This window comes from Salvelinus sp. IW2-2015, linkage group LG14 (genome assembly GCF_002910315.2).
Source record: "Salvelinus sp. IW2-2015 linkage group LG14, ASM291031v2, whole genome shotgun sequence".
NCBI lineage: Eukaryota > Metazoa > Chordata > Actinopteri > Salmoniformes > Salmonidae > Salvelinus > Salvelinus sp. IW2-2015.
In genome coordinates, this window is record NC_036854.1 from 13,485,510 (window position 1) to 13,510,137 (window position 24,628).

The window sequence follows — 24,628 nt, forward strand, 5'->3', positions numbered from 1 at the left end:
TCCTGAATAAATACTGAGTATCAGTATCTTATCCAATCAAGAAGGCATGTCAAGTAGAAGCTAACAACCTGCAGCCTGCAGTGCTAGAACAGAGATTCATCCCCACATGTTCTCAGGGCACATACTGTTAAAACCAATAAACAGAGATCTCCTTAAGCCTTGCGTGCTGACCCAGCCCAGTGCTTTCAAACAGTGGGAACGTGTTATGAAAGGCCTCAGGTGGTCGCGGGTAATTGTAGATCCATGCTTTGAAAGATTCCACTGCTTGTGAAACTCACCGATGTGCCTTAAGGACATGTCAAAACTGGTTTTAAACCCCTGTAATAATCCTTCCAAATAAAATACACATACCTAGCTCAGTGTTGGTAATTGAGAAAGTCAAAGTGTTCCACTTACAAAGCATGTAGAGGTCTGTAATTTTTATCATAGGTACACTTCAACTGTGAGAGAAGGAAAATACAGAAAATCACATTGTATGATTTTTAAGCATTTTATTGCATGACATAAGTATTTGATAACCTACCAACCAGTAAGAATTCCGGCTCTCACAGACCTGTTAGTTTTTCTTTAAGAAGCCCTCCTGTTCTCCACTCAGTACCTGTATTAACTGCACCTGTTTGAACTCGTTACCTGTATAAAAGACACCTGTTCACACACTCAAACAGACTCCAACCTCTCCACAATGGCCAAGACCAGAGAGCTGTGTAAGGACATCAGGGATAAAATTGTAGACCTTCACAAGGCTGGGATGGGCTACAGGACAATAGACAAGCAGCTTGGTGAGAAGGCAACAACTGTTGGCGCAATTATTAGAAGATGGAAGAAGTTCAAGATGAGGTCCATCACCCTCGGTCTGGGGCTCCATGCAAGATCTCACCTCGTGGGGCATCAATGATCATGAGGAAGGTGAGGGATCAACCCAGAACTACACGGCAGGACCTGGTCAATGACCTGAAGAGAGCTGGGACCACAGTCTCAAAGAAAACCATTAGTAACACACTACGCCGTCATGGATTAATCCTGCAACGCACGCAAGGTCCCCCTGCTCAAGCCAGCGCATGTCCAGGCCCGTCGGAAGTTTGCCAATGACCATCTGGATGATCCAGAGGAGGAATGGGAGAAGGTCATGTGGTCTGATGAGACAAAAATAGAGCTTTTTGGTCCAACTCCACTCGCGTGTTTGGAGGAAGAAGAAGGATGAGTACAACCCCAAGAACACCATCCCAACCTTGAAGCATGGAGGTGGAAACATCATTCTTTGGGGATGCTTTTCTGCAAAGGGGACAGGACGACTGCACCGTATGTAGGGGAGGATGGATGGGGCATGTATCGCGAGATCTTGGCCAACAACATCCCTTCCCTCAGTAAGAGCATTGAAGATGGGTCGTGGCTGGGTCTTCAGCATGACAACGACCCGAAACACACAGCCAGGGCAACTAAGGAGTGGCTCCGTAAGAAGCATCTCAAGGTCCTGGAGTGGCCTAGCCAGTCTCCAGACCTGAACCCAATAGAAAATCTTTGAGGGAGCTGAAAGTCCGTATTGCCCAGCGACAGCCCCGAAACCTGATGGATCTGGAGAGGTCTGTTATGGAGGAGTGGGCAAAATCCCTGCTGCATGTGTGAACCTGGTCAAGAACTACAGGAAACGTATGATCTCTGTAATTGCAAACAAAGGTTTCTGTACCAAATATTAAGTTATGCTTTTCTGATGTATCAAATACTTATGTCATGCAATAAAATGCAAATTAATGACTTAAAAATCATACAATGTGATMTTCTGGATTTTTGTTTTAGATTCCGTCTCTCACAGTTGAAGTGTACCTATGATAAAAATTACAGACCTCTACYTGCTTTGTAAGTAGGAAAACCTGGAAAATCGGCAGTGTATCAAATACTTGTTCTCCCCACTGTACAGTGCATTCGGAAAGTATTCAGACCCCTTGACTTTTTCCACATTTTGTTATGTTGCAGCCTTATTCTAAAATGGATTTAAAAAATAAAATAACCTCATAAATGTACACACAAAACCCCATAATGACAAAGAGAAATCAGGTTTTTAGACATTTTGCGAATTTACTACAAATTAAAAGAGAAATACATTTACATACAGTAGAAGTTGGACGTTTACATACACTTAGGTTGGAATCATTAAAACTCATTTTTCAACCACTCCACCAGTTTCTTGTTAACAAACTATAGTTTTGGCAAGTTGGTTAGGACATCTACTTCGTGCATGACACAAGTCATTTTCCCAACAATTGTTTACAGTCAGATTATTTCACTTATAATTCACTCTATCACAATTCCAGTGGGTCAGACGTTTACATACACTACTATGCCTTTAACAGCTTGGACAATTCCAGAAAATGATGTCATGGCTTTAGAAGCTTCTGATAGGCTAATTGCCATCATTTGAGTCAATTGGAGGTGTACCTGTGGATGTATTTCAAGGCCTACCTTCAAACTCAGTGCCTCTTTGCTTGGCATCATGGGAAATTCAAAAGAAGTCAGCCAAGACCTCAGAAAATAAATTGTAGACCTTGACAAGTCTGGTTCATCCTTGGGAGCAATCTCCAATCGCCTGAAGGTACCACGTTCATCTGTACAAACAATAGTACGCAAGTTTAAACACTATGGGTCCACACAGCCGTCATACCGCTCAGGAAGGAGACGCATTCTGTCTCCTAGAGATGAACGTACCTTGGTGCGAGAAGTGCAAATCAATCCCAGAACAACAGCAAAGGACCTTGTGAAGATGCTGGAGGAAACAAGTACAAAAGTATCTATATCCACAGTTAAACGAGTCCTACATCGACATAACCTGAAAGGCCTCTCAGCAAGGAAGAATCCACTGCTCCAAAACCGCCATAAAAAAAGCCAGACTACGGTTTGCAACTGCACATGGGGACAAAGATCGCACTTTTTGGAGAAATGTCCTCTGGTCTTATGAAACAAAAATAGAACTGTTTTGGCCATAATCACCATCGTTATGTTTGAGGAAAAGGGGGAGGCTTGCAAGCCGAAGAACACCATCCCAACCGTGAAGCACGGGGGTGGCAGCATCATGTTGTGGGGGTGCTTTGCTGCAGGAGGGACTGGTGCATTTCACAAAATAGATGGCATCATGAGGCAGGAAAATTATGTGGATATATTGAAGCAAACATCTCAAGACATCAGTCAGGAAGTTAAAGCGTGGTTGCAAATGGGTCTTCCAAATGGACAATGACCCCAAGCATACTTCCAAAGTTGTGGCAAAATGGCTTAAGGACAACAAAGTCAAAGTATTGGAGTGGCCATCACAAAGCCCTGACTTCAATCCTATAGAAAATGTGTGGGCAGAACTGAAAAACCGTGTGCGAGCAAGGAGGCCTACAAACCTGACTCAGTTACACCAGCTCTGTCAGGAGGAATGAGCCAAAATTCACCCAACTTATTTTGGGAAGCTTTTGGAAGGCTACCCTAAACGTTTGACCCAAGTTAAGAAAGGTAAAGGCAATGCTACCAAATACTAATTGAGTGTATGTAAACTTCTGACACACTGGGAATGTGATGAAATAAATAAAAGCTGAAATAAATCATTCTCTCTACTATTATTCGGACATTTCACATTCTTAAAATAAAGTGGTGATCCTAACTGACCTAAGACAGGAAATTTTTACGAGGATAAATGTCAGGAATTGTGAAAAAGGTGTATGTAAACTTCCGACTTCAACTGTAAGTATTCAGACCCTTTGCTATGAGACTCGAAATTGAGCTCAGGTGCATCCTGTTTCCATTGAATATCTTTGAAATGTGTCTACAACTTGATTGGASTCCACCTGTGGTAAATTCAATTGATTGGACATGATTTGGAAAGGCATACATCTGTCTATATATGGTTCCACAGTTGACAGTGCATGTCAGAGCAAAAACCAAGCCATGAGGTCGAAGGAATTGTCTGTTGAGCTCCGAGACAATATTCTGTCGATGCACAGATCTGGGGAAGGGTACCAAAAAATGTCTGCAGCATTGAAGGTCCCCAAGAACACAATGGCCCCCATCATTCTTAAATGGATGGAGTGTAGAACCACCAAGACTCTTTCTAGAGCTAGTTGCCCGGCCAAACTGAGCAATCGGGGGAGAATTGTGGTCAGGGAGGTGACCAAGAACCCGTTGGTCACTCTGACATAGCTCTATAGTTCCTCTGGAGATGGGTGAACCTTCCAGATGGAAGCCACTCCTCAGTAAAAGGCACATGACAGCCCTCTTGGAGTTTGCCAAAAGGCTCCTAAAGTCTCTCAGTCCATGAGAAACAAGATTCTCTGAATCTTGGCCTGAATGCCAAGCATCACATGTGGAGGAAACCTGGCACCATCCCTACAGTGAAGCTTGGTGGTGGCAGCTTGGTGGTGGCATATACAGTATACAGTAGCAGTCAAAAGTTTTGACACACCTACCCATTCAAGGGTTTTTCTTTATTTTTACTATTTTCTACATTGTAGAATAATTGTGAAGACATACAAACTATGATATAACACATATGGAATCATGTAGTAACCAAAAAAGTGTTAAACAAATTCTTCAAAGTAGCCACACTTTGCCTTGATGACAGCTTTGCACACTCTTGGTATTCTCTCAACCAGCTTAATCTGAAATGCTTTTCTTACAGTCTTGAAGGAGTTCCCACATATACTGAGCACTTGTTGGCTGCTTTTCATTCCCTCTGCAGTCCAACTCATCCCAAACCATCTTAATTGGTTTGAGGTCGGGTGATTGTGGAGGCCAGGTCATCTGATGTAGCATTCCATCACTCTCGTATTTGGTCAAATGGCCCTTACACAGCCTGAAGGTGTGTTGGGTGATTGTCCTGTTGAAAAACAAATGATAGTCCCAATAAGCGCAAACCAGATGAGATGGCGTATCGCTGCAGAATGCTGTGGTAGCCATGCTGGTTGTGTGCATTGAATTCTAAATAAATCACGGACAATTTCACCAGCAAAGCACCCCCACACCATCACACTTCATCCTCCATGCTTCATGGTGGAACCACACATGCAGAGATTATCTGTTCACCTACTCTGCGTCTCACAAAGACACGGCAGWTGGAACCAACAATCTCAAATTTGGAATCATCAGACCAAAGGACAGATTTCCACCGGTCTAATGTCCATTGCACGTGTTTCTTGGCCCAAGCAATTCTCTTCTTCTTATTGGTGTCCTTTAGTAGTGGTTTCTTTGGTGCAATTCGACCATGAAGGCCTAATTCATGCAGCCTCCTCTGAACAGTTCATGTTGAGGTGTGTCTGTTGCTTGAGCTCTGTGAAGCATTTATTTGGGATGCAATCTGAGGTGCAGTTAACTCTAATGAACTTATCCTTTGCAGCAGGGGTAACTCTGGGTCTTCCTTTCCTGTGGCAGTTCTCATGAGAGCCAGTTTCATCATAGTGCTTGACGGTTTTTGCATCTGCACTTGAAGAAACGTTCAAAGTTCTTCAAATTTTCCGGATTGATTGACCTTCATGTCTTAACGTAATAATGGACTGTTGTTTCTCTTTGTCTACTTGAGCTGTTCTTGCCATAATATGTACTTGGTCTTTTACAAAATAGGGCTATCTTCTGTATACCACCCTTACCTTTTTACAACACAACTGATTGGCTCAAACACATTAAGAAGGAAAGAAATTCCACAAAAGGGTGGCTACTTTGAAGAATCTCGATTATAAAATATATTTAGATTTGTTTAACACTTTTTTTGGTTACTACATGATTCCATATGTGTTATTTCATAGTTTTGATGTCTTCACTATTATTCTACAATGTATAAAAAATATTAAAATAAAGAAAAACCCTTGAATGAGTAGGTGTGTCCAAACTTTTGACTGGTACTGTATATTTTTTAAGATAAGATTAAAATGGGTTTGGTCTAATTGATAAAAAAACAAAACATGTACATGATATATGCAAAAGTATGTGGACACCCTTTCAAATTAGTAGATTTTGCTATTTCAGTCACACCCATTTCTGACAGGTGTATAACATCTACCATACAGGCATGCAATCTCCATAGACAATCTTCAGACATTGGCCGCAGAATGGCCTTACTGATGAGCTCAGTGACTTTCAACGCGGCACCATCACAGGATGCCACCTTTCCAACAAGTCAGTTCGTCAAATTACTGCCCTGCTAGAGCTGCCCCGTTCAACTGTAAGTGCTGTTATTCTGAAGTGGAAACATATAGGAGCAACAACTGCTCAGCTTTGAAGTGGTAGGCCACACAAGCTCACAGAACGGGACCGCCGAGGACTGAAGCGCGTAACGAGTAAAAATTGTTTGTCCTTGGTTGCAACACTCACTACTGAGTTCCAAACTGCCTCTGGATGCAACGTCAGCACAAGAACTGGTCGTCGAGAGCTTCATGGAATGGGTTTCCATGGCCGAGCAGCCGCACACAAGCCTAAGATCACCATGTGCAAAGCCAAGTGTCGGCTGGAGTGGTGTAAAGCTCGCCGCCATTGGACTCTGGAGCAGTGGAAAAGCGTTCTCCGGAGTGATGAATCACGCTTCACAATCTGGCTGTACGACGGACGAATCTGGGTTTGGCGGATGCCAGGGGAAGTCTACCTGCCCCAATGCATAGTGCCAATTGTAGAGTTTGGTGGAGGAGGAATAATGGTCTGGGGCTGTTTTTCATGGTTTGGGCTAGGCCCCTTAGTTCCAGTGAAGGGAAATCTTAATGCAACAGCATACAATGACATTCTAGATGATTATGTGCTTCTAACGTTGTGGCAACAGTTTGGAGAACGCCCTTTCCTGTTTCAGCATGACAATGCCCCCATGCTCAAAGCGAGGTCCATATAAAAATGGTTTGTCAAGATCGGTGTGAAAGAACTTGACTGATCTGCACAGAGTCCTGACCTCAACCCCATCAAACACCTTTGGGATTAATTGGAACGCCAACTGCGAGCCAGGCCTGACCGCCCAACATCAGTGCCCGACCTCACTAACGCTCTTGTGTCTGAATGGAAGCAATTCCCGCAGCAATGTTCCAACAGCTAGTGGAAAGCGTGGAGTGGAGGCTGTTATAGCAGCAAAAGGAAGACCAACTCCATATTAATGCCAATGATTTTGGAATGAGATGTTCGACAAGCAGCTGTCCACATACTTAGCAGCTGTCCACATTCTTTTGGTCATATAGTGTATCTAAGTTTAGCTTTGTTAATGAATAGTAATCAATAGTAATTTCTGGTTGCTTGTCAACGTTAGCTAGCTTATTGATCCTGCTTTGCAGTATACCCCTCTGGTGAAGTGATTGATCATGAGTCTGGATAATCAGATTAGTATAACAAGAATCACATCAGAGGCATTACAATTTTGAGACCAGTGTATAAATGTGCCCTTAAAGGGAAATAACATTTGATTCATAGGGACAAAAGATGTCATGAAGAATAGATCATGTGTGATTTATAATTCTCTATGTCAGTGAAGGAGATGAACAAGAGCTCAGTGTAAYCTCATGATGATAATTCCAGCCAGGTCCAGGGCTCAGAGAGTAAAAGTCAGACAGGATCACTGAAGCAGAGCTGACTGTTCTGTGCCAAAGCCAAGCTGTGAGCTCTAGACAAGTTAACCAAGGACGGTAGGTAGCCTAGCAATTAAGAGCGTTGGGCCAGTAACCGAAAGGTCGCTGGTTTGAATCCCTGAGCCGACTTGGTGAAAACTCTGCCGATGGGCCCTTGAGCAAGGCCCTTAACCCAAATTGTTATGCTTAATCAACTTGGTCTCATAGACTAGACATAACATAGTAAATCTAAATCCGGGACACTCAAATTAGTATGATATGGTAACATAAAACAGAAGGTTACTAAAGGCAAAAACAAAAGGAGGACAGCTCGTGGTAATGGCTTAAGCGGAATTAGTGGAATGGTATCAAATATATCAAACACATAGCCTCCATGTGTTTGATGCCYTTCCATTGACTCCATTCTTAATTCTATTGCAGCCCAATGCTAGAAATGTGAAATAAGCAATAAGAAGTGTGCTCCATTATTATGATCCTACACAAAACACAGCCCTTATTTTAAGTGTTTGTAAAATCCCCTATGTGAAAAATGAATGGTGTATACTACTTCATCTGAAAACTCCTAAACTGTACTAGTTACATGGTTTATACTTCAGAGTGTTTTCTGGAGTTTGTAAAACCAAGGGAATTTAATTGTTTTTTTTTCCCATTAATTGATTAAGCTTTGAGGTGAGTAGTGTGTTTGTGGTCTGAGTGTTGACACAGCCCGGTTGCACATAGCCCAGTGCTTGTGTGGCAGAGTCACGCATACTGTACCTTGGATTTACTTTCAATGAAGATTATGTTAATCCACCACAATCTCCTCAACAGATGCTCAGCCCAGCACAGCACAGCACAGAGTCGTGTTCAGTACAGGCTGCATTCCAAAAGGGCACTTCTCATCTGAATACATGCAGCCCATACTGTACTCTGAGGAACACACATAAGTCTGAGTGTGTGGAGAGGAGATTAGTTCTGCCCTGATATTAACTGCCCAGCTGGGTTACTTGGTATATGACAACGACGGTTGACGCTCACTGCCTGTGAGAAGATACAGTAACAGGGAAACTATCTGAGGGTCCACCAGTGTTGTTCACATGATTTGTCTACGGAGCCTTGACCTAATAAGAAAACACTTGCAGAGCCAGATTGTGCAATAGCTCGCTACTTTATCTGAGCAGGACATTCCAGAAGCTTTGCTTCTCAGTTTTCACTATGAGATAGAAACACTGTTATCTTCAGCAGTACATATACAGTAGATGTCTAGTTACATGTCACACTTCATATACATTAATTGGTGCTTATTTTGAACAAGACAATCATTCTTTAAACTGTCAAACAGCAATAGTGTTGAAATTGCGCACAATTCTCTAAACACAGTCAAAGAAGAATGTCTCTATGGCAGCTATAATAAACTATCCAAAGTCACTCTAAAGTGCAATGATGCAATGTTCTGTTGGTGCCAAAGGTGGCATTTGATCAATACCCTATCAAGTGGTGCATGCTGACCTGTAAAGCCAAAGCTCATTTTAGAGCTACAAAGTAGACAATTGTGTTCAGTTGCCTGTGAATAACAGTTTCATGCAGGAATAACAGACAAATCTGAGTAAAGTCATTTTATTAAATCCATACGTATAACTATCACATAAAACCAAATTTCCAAAAACAGTAGTATGGTCATTCACTGAAAAATAACAAATATGAGGAATGGATTGAAACAAAACATAACCTTCAAATATTGTCTTTGAGTTCTGTCAGAGGGAACAATCKAATATACATCATAGATGAAATTCATATTACGTAGATAACAGATTCATTCATCTTGACTTTTTTCATTCAAAATATGGACTGAAATCATTGAGTAGAGAAGCAAATCTAAACTTAAAACACATCAATGTTCTTCACACTTTGATCGTAAAATGTTTGCTAAGATTGAAGTTTAATTTCCTTGGCTTGYGGCCTATATTGGCTCTCTGTAGATTCTGATTCAGCGCTAACTCCTTGAAATGACTGTGGTAAAAGAACAGATTTCTGATTGGATGAAATCAAGACCAATCAAATGTATTTATAAAGCCCTTTTTACATCAGCAGATGTCACCAAGTGCTATACAGAAGCCCAGCCTAAAACCCCAAACAGTWAGCAATGCAGATGCACAAAAACATTGTTCATCTGGATATCGCCACATGAAACCGAATCTCATCGGGATGCAGTTGTATACATTTCACATCTGTATTACTCTGGATTATTGACGCTGGTGAAGAAACCTTGTTTCCTTTTACGGTGGGAATTGAACAAGTAACTGTGCTGGAGTTACAGCATACTATGCACCACGTGTGCCATCAGACCGTCCGAAAGACATGACCAGATTGAGAAAAGTGCTGTGAGATGAAGGGACAGATAACAGCAATAGCCAAGGRTGGAGACCTAAAGGCACAAAAGGCACTAAGTGTGGAGATTTCTGTTTAGTGTGATGCAGAAAAATAAGAGATGCTATCCTGTAATACTGACTTTCAATGTGGGGCTGGTGGCAGTAATATATACATTTTCGGTGAAGCTGGAGGTAGAAAATTTAGTACATAACACATTGAGGCATAGTTACCAAGGATATTTTCTTTTAACTCCCCATTTTGAAAGCCTGCTGTAGCTGACCTCCAGTCATCCGCTGGTGTGTATATTGTCAAATGGCATTAATCATAGTCAAGAAAACACATGTCTAAACAGATCAACCTCATTAACCTCAACATTCATTATATTGTGTAACACTGAAGAAAAATAAAACTGACTAGGAGCATCTAGAAGAACATTGCACAATATCATTCCTAAAACCCATTACAATTCAGCCCAGGTGTGTCAATTGTACTCTTTGGTTTGCGTACCACAAACACATGAATTGTGGACCAGTTTACACAACAAGTCTGGATACAAAAGCTAAATTTCACTTCTAGAATGGACTTCCTAGCCTATATTATTTTGATGAGCAGTCTACGCAGCTAAATGTTGAGAGTGCAGACTTGGTGTCAGTTGGCTATGGAACACCGTAATGGACACAATTGCCATACGTGCACTAAATGCATGTCCTAGTGGGGTCAATATATGAATTCATGAGTACCCTGTATTGATTTGTTAAATGAAAACAATGGTTACGATGGTGATAACTGAAGAACTGTTAACTGAAAAGGTATGGAGAGCCACAGCACAATATGAAATTAAGCACACCATAGGGCTTCGAAGAAGCACATGCTTACTTACCCCGGTATAAACCATTCCAGAAGTAAGCGTTTCCAGCATTTTAATACTTTTTCACATTTCTATACTTTTCTCCAGCCTACTCCACCCAGTCCACAAATCCATAACAGTCAACATTGCCACTACATGCCATCTAAAAGTTCATTTCCTCCCGCACTGATTGCAGGGACAGGAATCCCATCCCRTTTGTTTATTAAGACCTTCCCAGTCTCTGGGAATTCAACCCTGTAAACATTGTGTTGACAGAGCTTGGAAGTACTCACAACGAATCATTAAAAAAAACTCAACTAAAAATGTCCATAGTAATGAGGAAAAAAAAGACCATATTATAATTTATAATAAATAATGAACCTTTGTTTATATATTTGTATGAAAAGGTCTGCGGAAAAAGTACTATAAGCCAGCAAAACAATGCATGGCACAGCTCTTTATTAAAAAAAGCATATTGCCTCAAATGTGTGGAGTCAAGCAGATCAGCTCATGAGTCTCTCAGATGGTGATGTGGAAAGAGTCTCCTAGCCAGGAGTCCTTGCTAGTCCCGTTTTTGGGAGARGTCGCCTCACTTCCCTCCGGTTGGTCAGTTGGTGTTGTGCTCGTCTCCTGGTAGTATTCATCATCTTCATCAAAGTAGCCATTCTCTATCCCGTGCCCGGCGCTGAGGTCATGGCAGCTGCCCTTGTACTCCTGGATTGACTCGTGAAGGGACCAGAGCTGACACAGCAAAGACATATCCTGCTGACGCAACCCCACCTGGAAAATACAAAATTAAACCAGGATTATTTTAAGTGCTCACCTAAACTTTAGAGATTAGACAAAAGAGCAGATGGTACTTCATGCCGAGCCCAATATTGGACTAAAGGAGCCTAACATTGCTTCTTCTCTACCCAACAACTAAGGAGTAAAGGTGCAGTCTATGCATCTAAATGTTCTGTTTAAAGGGCGAATTGGCTCAGGAAGCCAACTCCATCATCCAAAAGGTGAATCAGTTGCCAATTGTAGTTTGGTTCTTGAAACATAAATCCCCCTACTTTCATAATACATCTAAATAATTTCCCAAGTGCAAAATACACACTTACTGCTCACTTAACCGATTTTAACAGTTSCAGCAGACAGTATTTCAGTGACAACATGTGTATGGCTTCTGTCTTCTGCAGACAGCCAATTAGACGCAGATAGCTAATTAGAAGGTAGTTAACTCTGTATTCAATCTGTTTTCGTAAACAAGTGCTGTAGCATAAAATATGGCCGTGTGGGAACACTACCCCTATAAAGTTATGTATCAATGCAACATTTTTTGTATTATGTTTCGCCGATAATAGCTCCTTCATATTATAAATGAGAAAGTCCTTATGCTTCCAAAACCGTACTYCAAGTGATGCCTGTTAATGTTCAGACCGAGCGTCGCGGCTCCCACCCTACAGAAGATAGCTTCATCCAGTGAGTTGGGTAGTGTAATGGAACAGTCATGATCAAGGGCTACTTCCTGCCTTCAGCTAGAAATATTTGTTTCTCTCCACTCAATCAATATTTTATGGGATAAAATATTAATCATAAGACAAGCCTACAGTGAGGATTTCATTTCGATTTGTAAGCCTTCAAATAGCTACTCAAAGAAACATCTGTTTACAAATCAAATTCACAAATTTAGTATAGACTGTAGGCTATCAAAGAAACCCAAACTGGCATCAAATCCTACAAGCAACAACAATGTATCATGTTTCATCGTGGTCCTGCCACCGTTGAGTATTGGCTACAGTGTTGCAAATCTTATCACAGKAATTAGAAACTGCTAGTGTAAAATTTCTGTTTACATCTTTCAGCTGACTATAAAAATTACGGTACTAATTAGACCATGAATTAATGAAGTCATTTGGAGTAATTTCGTGACTGTCAGAACAGCTGTTCTCGTGATTTCACCATTCTGCCTTGTAAAATMAGATTGAAAACAACCCATCACGATCCTGTTTGCAATCAGAAATCACATCCCCTCCACTTACCATTTCTTTTCGGAGGAGTGCTAAAGCCGCATCAAGGTTGGCCGGTTTATTCGCAAGCAGATTGTCGGAATTGTTTCGCCCACGACTAAGGTCGTCTTGGATCATGGTTTTCTTTGCATACATCCTTTCCATCTCTCTCCAAGACCCGCCGCTTGAATTCAGCAAGCCGCTCAGGCTCTTCGGCAGTGGGGGTAGCCCCTCAATGAAGGCCAGTGTTCCGCCCGCTGTGCCGTTTGCCGATTTACCGTTCATCGTTATACCTTTACCTTAAATTCAATACTTTAGTGGGAAGAAGTTTTAGTGGTTATAAATAACCACATTCGGTAAAGAAATTCGCCTCTCCGACGAGCACCATGCAACAGTAGAATTATTCGTTGACGCCAACAGCCGTAATCTCCTTTATGGCTCTGGCTCGCACTTCCTGTCCCTTTAACACATTCTAGTTGGATTGGGCGTCACCCACGGTGACGGACAGGAAAGTGTGGTTGAATATTTACAACCTTCACCAGTATTTTTTTTTGGGGGGGGGTGTTAGAGACGCTCCTATCTAATTCAGCTCTACAGTGTGAGGATTTGATTTATTTATAAGACAATTGGCTGGATTCACACAGACAGTCCAATTCTGATATTTGTTTTCACTAATTGGTATTTTGACCAATCAGATCAGCTCTGAAAAACACCTGCTGTGAAAAGATCTGTTGTGATTGGGCAAAAGGCCAATTTGTGAAAAAGTTCAGAATTGGACTGCCTGTGTAAACGTAACCAATGATAATGAGGAACCACCTAATAGSCATAATTTCATATTTTATCAAATGAAAGTTATCAAGCTTATTTTCTTGCAATTCTCCAATTGTGGGATACAAGTGCATTGATATAATGTTGTTTAGTATAATGGCACACTTCGCAAAGAAACAAACATGACATATGCTACATGAATACGGCTGAGAATAGTTCAAAAGGCATTACTTAGGCTGAGGTCTTCATGACATGTGTCTGCAGAACAAAGGTTTTCAGTATGAAGGACAGATGGTGGGATTTCCAACCATGGTCCTGTTTCATTAACAGCCCCTCAACAAAGAGACAAAGCCCACCCAACAGAGGCACATGTGGCCTATACTAGGGCAGATGTCATTGAAGAAGCAAGGTCTCAACAAATTATGTGTAATTGTAAATGTGAAAAACGAAATGATCAATTTATTCCCTTACTTAAAAAACATTATTTTATACTCTATGAATTGGCAGTGCGTCAATACGAGTTGAAATGTACTCACAATGTGTTTTTGATGATACACTGCACAGTCAAGACAAGGACAGTTATTGAGTGACTACCCCATTAGGCCTTCCTAAGTGTTGGTGACTTTTGACTGCAGTGCACTCAAGATGAACGGATTATGAATTTACCCCTGTGGACATGTGCTTTAAAAACAGGCTAGAGGAAACAGGTGCAACTTATCTTAGAGCTTCTCATTTGTGTGTCTTCTCACTAAAATGCATTGTATGCTATTTTTCACTGTGCTAATCATCTGGGATGTCCTCAGAATCTAGCAGGTCAGGATGAGCAGAAGTTGTGACACAGCTGCCTGCCTCATTGTTGTGCCTTGAACTCTACTGCCCTCCCTCTCTGCCCCTCTGCCATGACATATCTCACCCCACTGCCCCTGCATCATCCTTCCCCAAATAACATATGCCTTGATTTTATTCCAGAATGAACCAGAAATCATTCAGGGAAAACCTTCCTTTGTACATGTAAGACCACAGACAAAAATAGCACTATTGGTATTATATTGCACAAGCAGTTTTTCTTTTCAGAAACTGTCATTGCTCTCTTGGCCCGGTCTAGTTACGTCCCCATAACACCTTCCTGTACTCTTTGAATGTGAATCAAAAGAGGATTCTCAACAATGCTCTATGCCCCTGGGAGGGCAGGAATTCTATTCAAATGTGTCTAAGCATGTAAGGGCATTGAAGTATGTGTCTGAGAATTATGTCATTTTTCAGTTAATTGAATTAGTATATTTATATGATGAAATGGTATTTGAGACCATCTTATTGATTTCTATTAGTCTGCCATTGAGGAAGGAGGACTCATTCAGTCAAAAGACACATAGAAGGTATGTAAGAACATTTAATTTTCCCTTCATAAACATTCCAATTAAAACATGAACGTTGGTCTTACTTCATCAGAAACAAAACAAATCCAACATTCAATTTAACATTTATATCAGCAGCACACATGCAGAAAATAATCTGCAAATACATTAATACTATTTCAATGATGGTATTACCAATGAAAATTTAAAAACAAGACAACTAAAACACTAAATATCTTCAATAACAGCCTTGTTACTGGTTGGCTACACACTACTACTACGGATAATTTACAGAGGCTTAAGAGAAATTCACATTAGTGCTTTCCATTGAACAAGGCATTAAACTATTATCGATGACATGAGTCAGCACATGCCCTTGTAAAATACTTGACCCTGTCGAATGTGACGAATTCTAAGGCCTAGAGAAGTGAATAGCAAGCACGTGTGAAATTCAATACTGCCCGATCAGCATACCAGGAAGACACTTTCCAAATTCAAGACCGCAGCAAATTGCCTATGCAATGGCAACATCGCCTTGACCCATCAAGTCAAAGTGGCACCAATGAAATAAATTATTCATGAGCGAAGACCAATGCTAAAACATTTGGAACATTTTCTTAAACATGGTTATCTGAGGTAGCATTTCACAATTGATCAACGTTTTTGGAAATATTTACATGGATCTACTAAGGCACAAGTCACTCTGCAAACTACCATAAACGTAACAACCCGGTGCAGTCCAGATGTTCTTCTTTAAGACTTAAACCAACAGGGTTTTTCAGAGGGTTTTACATGATGTAGGAGATGCAAACTGGAAAACTTTATCTCTAATTACAGCAGTACTACATGAGATACAAATGATATTTCAACTTATTAGCAAAACCGGCTTTGAATTCAGGGAAACAAACTATGCAACTTAACCTATGCTTAGACCTGTTAGAGGTTGTGCAATATAAAACAGCTGCAGGGCATTCTCCTCACATTTCAGTTCTCACAAGAGACAGGAATCTAAATGTCCATTGATTTTTGACTCTTGCACCATGGCTTGGCATACAGGGCAGCTGACGTTCACAGTAAGGCTTGCAGAGCTGGCAGAGTTGTTCTGAACTGCAGGATGGGCTGCTGGGGTTGTCGGCATGGCAATGTCCTCCCTTGTACTCCTTGACGTGGATGGTGATGACTCACCAATTGTCTGCTGAAAGAAGTCAAAGATGTGAGCAGAGGTGCGGTCTTCCCAAGGCCTCTTCCTAGAAACTGGAATGTTGACTCCARTAGGCTTTTTAGGGCCTTTGAAATATTTTGAGGGGTGAGGCTCGAGGGACACGGCAGGTTTTGATGTGGCCGCAACACCAGAGAAATGGCTATCCAGTTGTCTGGTGTCTGAGGAACTGACAGCTTTGGCTGGTTGTCCAAAGTTCAAACCACCCACAGTTGAAAATGCACTTTTAGTCTCATCTGGAGGTTTTGAGGCAGTGGAGGTACTAGAACTAGCTGCACTTCCAGACTTCCAGCCACTGGCGTTAAAGAGGTCTTGGACAGACCTTTGCTCTGTTTTGGTCTTGAAAGTGTCTGAGGAGTCACTTTGTGGCTTGGACACAGTGGTGTTGGATTTGTAAATCCTAACAGGTGAGCCACTGATGTTGACAAATGCCTTGGTGTTGCTGACAGATTTTTTAACATGGGGTTTCAGTCCTCTGAATGGACCGTGTGCTCCCCCTGCTATGGAAGTTGTGGTGCTTGTGCTCCCCTTCTTCTGTGGGCAGCTCAGACCTGGCCGTCCAGGCGAGTCAATTCCTTTTGCCGTCGCCTGAGCTGGAGGTGACAGCACAAGCCTGGGGGACACAGGAGTAGTGAAGGGTGTTGTGGGACTGTTGACAATAGGTTTCTTGAGTTGAAATGACGATGGCTGCGAACTCCCTCCAAGCAGAAAGCCTTTGCCACTGAATGGGATGATATTCCTTATGTCCTGTAAACCAGAGCCTGAGACAAAAACATTGGAAATAAAATGTAGATTCACCAAGACACATTCACTAAGCCATATTTTGAATTATAAATTATATTACTGCTCTCAGCATTCATCAAACGAGAAAGAGACATGTATTACCTGCAATAGCTGTACTGGAAGGCTTGCTGTTGCTTGTGGGCTTGTCTGTAGGCTTCTTGTCTTTGCTGGTGTCTGTCTTGCCTTGGCTGGTGTCTGTCTTCTTGCCTTTCTTTCCATAACCCTCCGGCTCCTTGACCTTGGTATAAGTCCCCCCACAGGAACGCAGGTGGTCCCCCCACCATGTGTCTTGGGCTGAGGGGGCACGGTTCATTGCCCTCTTCACGTATCCAAAGTAAGGCTTGCGAGTTCGACAGGGCCCATCACAGCGCCACCAGTGCTGACGGTAGAGATCCACTTCATCGTGGAATGTGTGATAGACCTGGTGGAACACCGTTGATTCAGAAGTCAGATGCATATCAACACCAAGTACACTTTGACTGGACACAGAGAAGAACCTACTGTGATTTTAGTGCCAGTAGCTTGGTTGATTCTGTCCATGTGCTTGCAGAACTCAGGTCCATGCCCATCACGATCCCTGTTGTTTAGAGTCACGAAGAGCAGTGCATGGATCATCTCATGCAGAAGTGTCTGGAATAAATAACAGAGTATTTTTCATGTTATGCTATACTGAATAAATGCCACCACAGCCACTTTGCATGTGTTAAATCTTATACAATTGTTATCAATCTGAGAAGGTTCAGGTTTGTTAGTCAAAGTACCTGTACAAGATCCCGACGGGGTCTGAGTTTCAGTAAAGGTTCACTGAGTCGAATAGAACACAGTCCACCTCGTCCTTCATAAGAGCACACACCTGCACACCTACAATTTAAGATTTTATGAGGGGACAAAATACATTGAATAATATAACATAAGGGAATACTCTAACCACAAGAAAACAATCACAGTTCGAGTTATACACGGATAGTGAATGGGCAACATGTTCTAATGTAAGAGCTCCAATCAGAAACACGTGAATCATATCTGATGATTGATACAACAATGACTTACAGTGTCATTCGGGGGCTCCATTTGACTTCAACACCACTGAGCTTTCCCCAGAAGAACGTGTCATTGAACTCCAGGAACATCGCCCTCACATCTGGGCTTGGGTCAAGCGTCTCCCACGACTCATCCACGATTGACATGGGTTTCTCTGGAGCAATAGATGGACGTGGATAGGGGATGACATCGCTGCTAGACTCAACTTTCCGTTTTTTGGTGGTTTGGCCATAGCTGTTGTCATCATTTGTTGAATTTGTGGATGCCTCGGAATTAAATTGCTCTTGCAGCTGAATGGCAAGCAGGAAATCTTCGTCCATGTTCAACTACTGATGAATGAACATATAATTCAAGTTAGATGGATATAAGATAGCTAAATTAGATAGCTTGTGTTGTAACGTTGACTAGCTAAATAGCTAACGTTAGCCAGTAGGCTAATGAACGCACCAAAACCCAATCATATGATTTGGCGCTGGATAGCTCTAACTTTAGCAACCATCAGATGACTGTCATCGCGGTCTAATCAATTTGATTGTCATATAGCTATATCTACGTAAGAGTATCTCAATATTCAGCTTAAGTTAAATGTAGATTCATTTCTGTAATTATTTAGCTAGTTAACGGGCAATACTACAGAAAAAATGTTTTCGCTCTTTTTCAAAATACTTCCTGTGTAAGTGCTTTCCTAGTTTACGGTGGTATCCTTCATTCTATGGTACTGTTGGGAACTCTGGGATACGTTATTCCGCCACAGTGGCACTCGCGAATAAATGTTGTCCAACTAAATAGTTACTCGGGATTTTATATAAATACGCTGAAATGAAAGAACATTTATAAAATACAAATGTTGACTGTAATTTTTATCTCTCAATATGACTATAACTTAAATGACTAAGCGCACAATTTATTTTATTTATTTTATTTTACATTTATTTTTTAAACCATAGACCTTCTATTGGCCACCTAATTTCCGTCTCGTGACGTTTTGGGCAAAGAAGTTGTTCTGTCTGTGTTTTGGGTGTTAACATATTTCCTGTCAGCGCAGCAGCTAAAAAACATCACATATTTATGTATATTAATCAGAAAAATACAAAAAAAAATTAATCAGAAGAAGACACCCAGTAACCTGGGAGATGGCAGAGCAGGCGAACAGACTGCGCAAGCAATTAGAATCAGCTAATTTCGACCCGCAGAATTATGTCAAGCATCTCTCACAACAATCTGATGGCGACAGAGATTTGCAGGAACATCGTCAAAAAATACAGACACTGGCAGATGAAACGGCTCAAAACCTGAAGAAAAATGTCTACAAGAATTACAGACAGTTCATCGAAACTGCCAAAGAGATTTCATACTTGGAGAGTGAGATGTACCAACTGAGTCATATTTTGACAGAGCAGAAAAGTATAATGGAGAGCATTACCCAGTCTTTGCTCTCAACAGATAAGGATGAAACTGCGAAGGAGATGCTGGCAGCATTCCCTAAAGACACAGAGGAAGTGAAACAGAGAACACTGACTACACTGCTTGAGAAAGTGGAGGGGTGCAAAAACATTATGGACACCCCAGGCAGGTWTTTAGTGTACAATGGCGACCTGGTTGAATATGATGTGGACAACATGGCACAACTTCAAAAAGTGCATGCCTTCCTGATGAATGARTGCCTTCTCATTGCCACCTGGTTAGCGAATCGCCARGGTACAGTGAAGTACAAATACAATGCACTGTATGATCTGGAGAGCTTTGCKATRGTCAACGTGAAYGACCARCCCCCAATGAAGGACATGTTRAAAATCCTGATGTTCCCKGAAAGCCGCATATTTCAGGCAGAGAACAGCAAGATTAAAAAGGAGTGGCTGGAGATCCTTGATGAGACKAAGAAAAARAAAGTSACWKAYGAAAAACARAAYAKGGAAGAGGTAGAGMTMCCCAARTCACCTGTGAGACCAGAYGCCTRGGTRTCGACCAACCCTTTTGATGACYAAGAGYCCAACCCTTTTGACTCAGAGGAGGCAGTGGATCTGYGKTTGGAGTGGATCCAGGAGCTTCCCGAGGACCTGGARGTGTGCATTGCCCAYCGGGACTTTGAAGGTGSRGTGGACCTCCTGGACAAGCTGAARGASTACCTGAAGGACCAGCCTGTCAARKRGAGGGTGAAYYARRTCAGGGTGAAGGTGGATGAGCGTGTCCGACAGCTGACGGAGGTSCTGGTGTTTGAGCTRTCTCCTGACCGTTCCCTCCGRGGYGGACCCAAAGCYACCCGTCGGGCKGTGTCTCAGTTAATCCGGCTGGGGCAGRCCACCAAYGCCTGTGWGCTCTTCCTMAAGAACCGAGCCGCTGCTGTGCAGACCGCCATCCGCCAGCTGCGCATTGAGGGGGCTACTCTGCTCTACATACACAAGCTTTGCAACATCTTCTTCACTAGCTTGCTGGAGACTGCCAAAGAATTTGAGATGGACTTTGCCGGTAACACAGGCTGCTACTCTGCATTTGTGGTCTGGTCCCGGTCATCCATGAAGATGTTTGTGGATGCATTCAGTGGGCAGGTGTTTGACAGCAAAGAGAGCCTCTCCACTGCAGCTGAGTGTGTCAAGGTGGCCAAGGAGCACTGCAAGCAGCTCAGTGAGATTGGCCTGGACCTCACCTTCACACTGCAGTCCCTCTTGGTTAAAGACATCAAGTCAGCCCTGCAAAGCTACAAGGAGATCATCATTGAGGCCACCAAGCACCGCAACTCTGAGGAGATGTGGAGGAAGATGAACCTGATGACTCCAGAGGCACTGACCAAGCTGAAGGAGGAAATGTGCAGCTGCGGCATGAGCAGCTTCAGTCAGTATACAGGAGACGACTGCTGGGTCAACCTCAGCTACACCCTCGTGGCCTTCACCAAACAGATGATGGCTTTCCTAGAGGAGGGGCTGAAGCTCTACTTCCCAGAGTTGCACATGGTGCTGCTGGAGAGCCTGAGGGAGATCATTCTTGTGGCTGTACAGCACGTTGATTACAGCCTGCGGTGTGAACAGGAGGCAGAGAAGAAAGCTTTCATTCTACAAAATGCGTCCTTCCTTCACGATACTGTACTCCCTGTGGTGGAGAAGAGGTTTGAGGAAGGAGTGGGGAAACCTGCTAAGCAGTTACAAGACTTGAGAAAGAGTGGACGGACCATTCGTGTCAATCCTGATAGTACTATGTCTCAGGTCTAGTGGGTGGATGATTACCTGGTGTGAACAGCACTTTGATGACACTGTTGAACTTCAAATCTTTGGCCAGAATTTATGAAATCTATTATTTCTGTCGTATAGGCTATTCAGTGATGCTTCTTTCTGTTTTAATATGATGTTGAAGAAAATTACATCGAGATAGTTTGTAATTTTGAATTTCCCTTATTTTTTCTATGCTTGATGATATAGCATTATGAATAGTAGGCTAACTGCAATAGGATGACTGATTTAATGTTTTATCCTAATGCATTGACAATGTTATTGATTTGTACAAATGCGCCTCTGAAAAACACTGGTATCACACAAATTCTCTCACAAAATAAAAAGGGAATGCATTATAACAATTTTGTCCAGTTTATTGAAAAAACCATTAGTTTATATATACTGTTTTGATTTCTGCAAAAAAATTGAAATTGTAAGGATTATTGAGCCAAATGGTGAAAAAGGATTTAGACTTTATAATATAGCTTTGGACCTAGGCTTTGCAAATCTCATGATTTTCAAAATAGGTAATGGATTGGATATTTAAAATATTTCAATTGGTTGAAATTTGTGCCCTGCCTTGAACTACATGCTGGGATTAGGCTATGGGAGTGAAGCTTGCTTTTGGGGATAACCTGACCCCACCCCTTAAAATCTTCTAACTGCAGTTCTGAGAAAGGTTTCAAGTTTTATCAGTCGTATGTATGGGATACGCATGGTATTCATTGTCCAACGAAATGCTTACTTGCAGGTTCCTACTCGACAATGCAACAACAATAAGAAATAATCAAATATAAGAATAAGAACATATACAGTTGAAGTCAGAAGTTTACATACACCTTAGCCAAATACATTTAAACTCAGTTTTTCACAATTCCTGACAATTAATCTTAGTAAAAATTCCCTGTCTTATGTCAGTTAGGATCACCACTTTATTTTACGAATGTGAAATGTCAGAATAATAGTAGAGAGAATGATTTATTTCAGCTTTTATTTATTTCATTACATTCAGTGGGTCAGAAGTTTACATATACTCAATTCGTATTTGGTAGCATTGCCGTTAAATTGTTTAACTTGGGTCAAATGTTTCGGGTAGCCTTCCACAACCTTCCCACAATAAGTTGGGTGAATTTTGGCCCATTCCTCCTGACAGCRGGTGTAACTGAGTCAGATTTGTAAGCCTCCTTGTTTGCATACTTTTTCAGTTCTGCCCACAAATTTTCTGTAGGATTGAYGTCAGMGCTTTGTGATGGTCACTCCAATACCTAGACTTTGTTGTCCTTAAGCCATTTTGCCACAACTTTGGAAGTGTGCTTGGGGTCATTGTCCATTTGGAAGACCCATTTACGACCAAGCTTTAACTTCCTGACTGATGTCTTGAGATGTTGCTTCAATATATCCACATCATTTTCCTCCCTCATGATGCCATCTATTTTGTGAAATGCACCAGTCCCTCCTGCAGAAAAGCACCCCCACAACATGATGCTGCCGCCCCCCTTTTCCTCCAAACATAACGATGGTCATTATTGCCAAACAGTTCTATTTTTGTTTCATAAGACCAGAGGACATTTCTCCAAAAAGTGCGATCTTTGTCCCCATGTGCAGTTGCAAACCGTAGTCTGGCTTTTTTATGGCGGTTTTGGAGCAGTGGCTTCTTCCTTGCTGAGCGGCCTTTCAGGCTATGTCGATGTAGGACTCGTTTTTACTGTGAATATACCTACTTTTGTATCTGTTTCCTCCAGCATCTTCACAAGGTCCTTTGCTGTTGTTCTGGGATTGATTTGCACTTCTCGCACCAAAGTACGTTCATCTCTAGGAGACAGAACGCGTCTCCTTCCTGAGCGGTATGACGGCTGCGTGATCCCATGGTGTTTATACTTGCGCACTATTGTTTGTACAGATGGACGTGGTACCTTCAGGCGTTTGGAGATTGCTCCCAAGGATGAACCAGACTTGTCAAGGTCTACAATTTATTTTCTGAGGTCTTGGCTGATTTTTTTTGGTTTTCCCATGATGTCAAGCAAAGAGGCACTGAGTTTGAAGGTAGGCCTTGAAATACATCCACAGGTACACCTCCAATTGACTCAAATGATGGCAATTAGCCTATCAGAAGCTTCTAAAGCCATGACATCATTTTATGGAATTTTCCAAGCTGTTTAAAGGCACAGTCAACTTAGTGTATGTAAACTTCCGACCCACTGGAATTGTGATAGAGTGTATTATAAGTGAAACAATCTGTCTGTAAACAATTGTTGGGAAAATGACTTGTGTCATGCACAAAGTAGATGTCCTAACCGACTTGCCAAAACTATAGTTTGTTCACAAGAATTTGTGGAGTGGTTGAAAAATGAGTTTTAATGACTCCAACCTAAGTGTATGTAAACTTCCGACTTCAACTGTAAGTATAATACAGGAAGGCACAATTTATCGTCCAATATTTACATGTGTTTTGGGGAAAGGACACGAAGAGTGCAGATTCTTCAAGGACGCTCTTCAGCCACTTGCTGAGTGGTGTCACGCCCTGACCATAGAGAGCCTTTTTATTCTCTATTTTGGTTAGGTCGGGATGTGACTAGGGTGGGTAATCAAGGTTGTTTTATTTCTATGTTGGCCTGGTATGGTTCCCAATCAGAGGCAGCCATGTATCGTTGTCTCTGATTGGGGATCATATTTAGGCAGCCATTTCCCCACTGTGTTTTGTGGGATCTTGTTTATGTGTAGTTGCCTGTGAGCACTCCATAGCTTCACGTATAGTTTGCTGTTTTTTTATTGGTTTGTGCGTTTCAAAAATAAAAATATGTGGGACCCATATCATGCTGCGCCTTGGTCCAAATGTTATTTCGACGATCGTGACAAGTGGTTCATTTTGAGCAAACCAAATGAATCAGTGAAACTTATTGTAACAAACTCACATAGTAGGCAAGGTGATAAATCATATTCTGTGTGATGAAGCATTTCGAGAGACAATTATTTTCCATTTGAAATAACTGCTATGGATATGATTGACATTTTTGGGGAGAGAGTTGTGACAGCTACCATATTTCCTGCATAATTGGAATCAAAGATTACTCTTGAAATCATGAAATTAAAGATAGCTAGTCTTTTTTTGATTGTCTAATTTGGGTTTGTGTCATACAAAGCATTAATTATGAATTGTTCATGTTGTGATGTTTTTCCCATTGTATGAAGCAATTAGAATCCTAATATGACAGCCCTTTGATTGGATCTCAGGTAATCTGAGACCAATTGATTTATAAACTGCAACAATGGATGTAACTGCTGAAATGCACATGTTAGGGCCAGAGGACACATTATATTGTCCTGACTGGTTAATTATGCCTGACAGTTGCACATTTCAATGACAGTGACACAGTAATGCCAACCAATCTGGCAAGAACAACGGGTTCGTATGCAAAGCATGTGAGTCATGGATAGATATACAGTACATGAAGTATGTGGACACCTACTTGTCGAACATCTCATTCCAATATCATGGGCATTAATACGGAG

The 24,628-nt window shown here is 41.7% G+C and overlaps 3 protein-coding genes across 3 annotated transcripts; 1 reads left to right on the top strand and 2 right to left on the bottom strand.

Moving 5' to 3' along the window:
* Positions 1–10,811: 10,811 nt before the first annotated feature.
* Positions 10,812–13,185, bottom strand: LOC111973364 (protein FAM89A). The gene is made up of 2 exons (XM_024000708.2): positions 12,783–13,185; positions 10,812–11,535 (listed from the first exon to the last, which is right to left on the bottom strand). The coding sequence occupies exons 1-2, from the start codon at positions 13,032–13,034 to the stop codon at positions 11,275–11,277; spliced, it is 513 nt and encodes a 170-aa protein (XP_023856476.1). The 5' UTR covers positions 13,035–13,185; the 3' UTR covers positions 10,812–11,274.
* A 2,189-nt stretch (positions 13,186–15,374) lies between these two features.
* On the bottom strand, positions 15,375–18,441 carry LOC111973363 (DNA-dependent metalloprotease SPRTN). Its single transcript, XM_024000706.2, has 6 exons — positions 18,363–18,441; positions 17,925–18,244; positions 17,636–17,735; positions 17,376–17,504; positions 16,977–17,295; positions 15,375–16,852 (listed from the first exon to the last, which is right to left on the bottom strand). The coding sequence occupies exons 2-6, from the start codon at positions 18,233–18,235 to the stop codon at positions 15,864–15,866; spliced, it is 1,848 nt and encodes a 615-aa protein (XP_023856474.1). The 5' UTR covers positions 18,236–18,244; positions 18,363–18,441; the 3' UTR covers positions 15,375–15,863.
* A 460-nt stretch (positions 18,442–18,901) lies between these two features.
* Positions 18,902–21,490, top strand: LOC111973362 (exocyst complex component 8). Its single transcript, XM_024000705.2, has one exon. The coding sequence runs from the start codon at positions 19,049–19,051 to the stop codon at positions 21,116–21,118; it is 2,070 nt and encodes a 689-aa protein (XP_023856473.1). The 5' UTR covers positions 18,902–19,048; the 3' UTR covers positions 21,119–21,490.
* Positions 21,491–24,628: the final 3,138 nt, after the last annotated feature.